Raw genomic sequence first — 875 nt, 5'->3', positions numbered from 1 at the left:
GGCGAGACGGGAGGGTGAGGGCGGGTGCAAACGCGTGGGACCCAGCGCGACGGCCACGCGTGGCCCCGCTCCCACCAGAAATGCGGTGGCCGGGGAAATCCCGCTGCTGCGGTGCTTTTTCCCCGGGTATTTCCAGCTGGGAGTTCAGCCCGGTTCCCAAACCGCCCCCAGGGAGAGGGTTTTCTTCCCGATTCCCAGCCACGCGGTGCCAGCACGTCCCCATCCCGGCCTCGCTCTGCCTGCGAGCCGCCCTCGGCCCCGGGGAGCAGAGGGGATGCGCCCCAGAGCATCGTCCCCGGGAGCCCCAACTCCGTCAAAACCCAGAGGTGGTACCGCTCACCCCGTGCACGTTCAGCCTCCGGGCATCGCCTTTCAAAACCACCTGAGGGAGAAGAGGAGGCAGAGGATTTAACATCAGGAGGGATTTTGCCAGGAGCCCCAGCGGGAGCGGAGCGGAGCCGGGCAGGGGCAGGTCGAGCCCAGGCACAGCGGGCACCCGTCACATCGATTTTGAATGCGCCCAGCTGGGACAAGCAGCATCAGTCCCCGCTGCGTCCCCACCTCCCGCTCGGCCCCGAATCGCTGTGGGTACGTGCGGGAAACAACCATCGACTTTACCTCCTTGTACCCGAACCTCTCGCTCTGAGCCTGGTGCCGCAGTTTGCTGGAGAGAGGGATAAAAAGGCACCGTCAGTTTTACAGCATCCGCAAGGGTCACGTCTGAATGGTACAGCCAAAAATTTTTGGGAAGCGTGTGAAATCAGGGGAACGTGCCCTTCCCGACCAGGACCTGGGGCTAAGCACCTCCGAGGCTGCGCTTGTGCCATCGGAGCAGCGCGGCCACCGGCAGGATCAGCCCGAGGCCGTGCCCCAGG

The 875-nt window shown here is 65.0% G+C and overlaps 1 protein-coding gene across 1 annotated transcript in view; it reads right to left on the bottom strand.

Moving 5' to 3' along the window:
* Window positions 1-14: 14 nt before the first annotated feature.
* Window positions 15-875, bottom strand: part of RNF122 (ring finger protein 122) — a 1,849-nt gene continuing 988 nt past the window's right edge. The window contains exon 2 of the mRNA XM_035896048.1: window positions 15-664. Within this exon, the coding sequence (XP_035751941.1) occupies window positions 415-664 (250 nt within the window). The 3' untranslated portion in view covers window positions 15-414. The remainder of the gene's footprint in view (window positions 665-875) is intronic.

Source organism: Egretta garzetta, unplaced genomic scaffold (genome assembly GCF_000687185.1).
Source record: "Egretta garzetta isolate BGI_Z169 unplaced genomic scaffold, ASM68718v1 scaffold296, whole genome shotgun sequence".
Lineage (NCBI taxonomy): Eukaryota > Metazoa > Chordata > Aves > Pelecaniformes > Ardeidae > Egretta > Egretta garzetta.
Note: the sequence above shows the minus strand (reverse complement) of the source record. Positions and strands in the feature narration are given on the sequence as shown.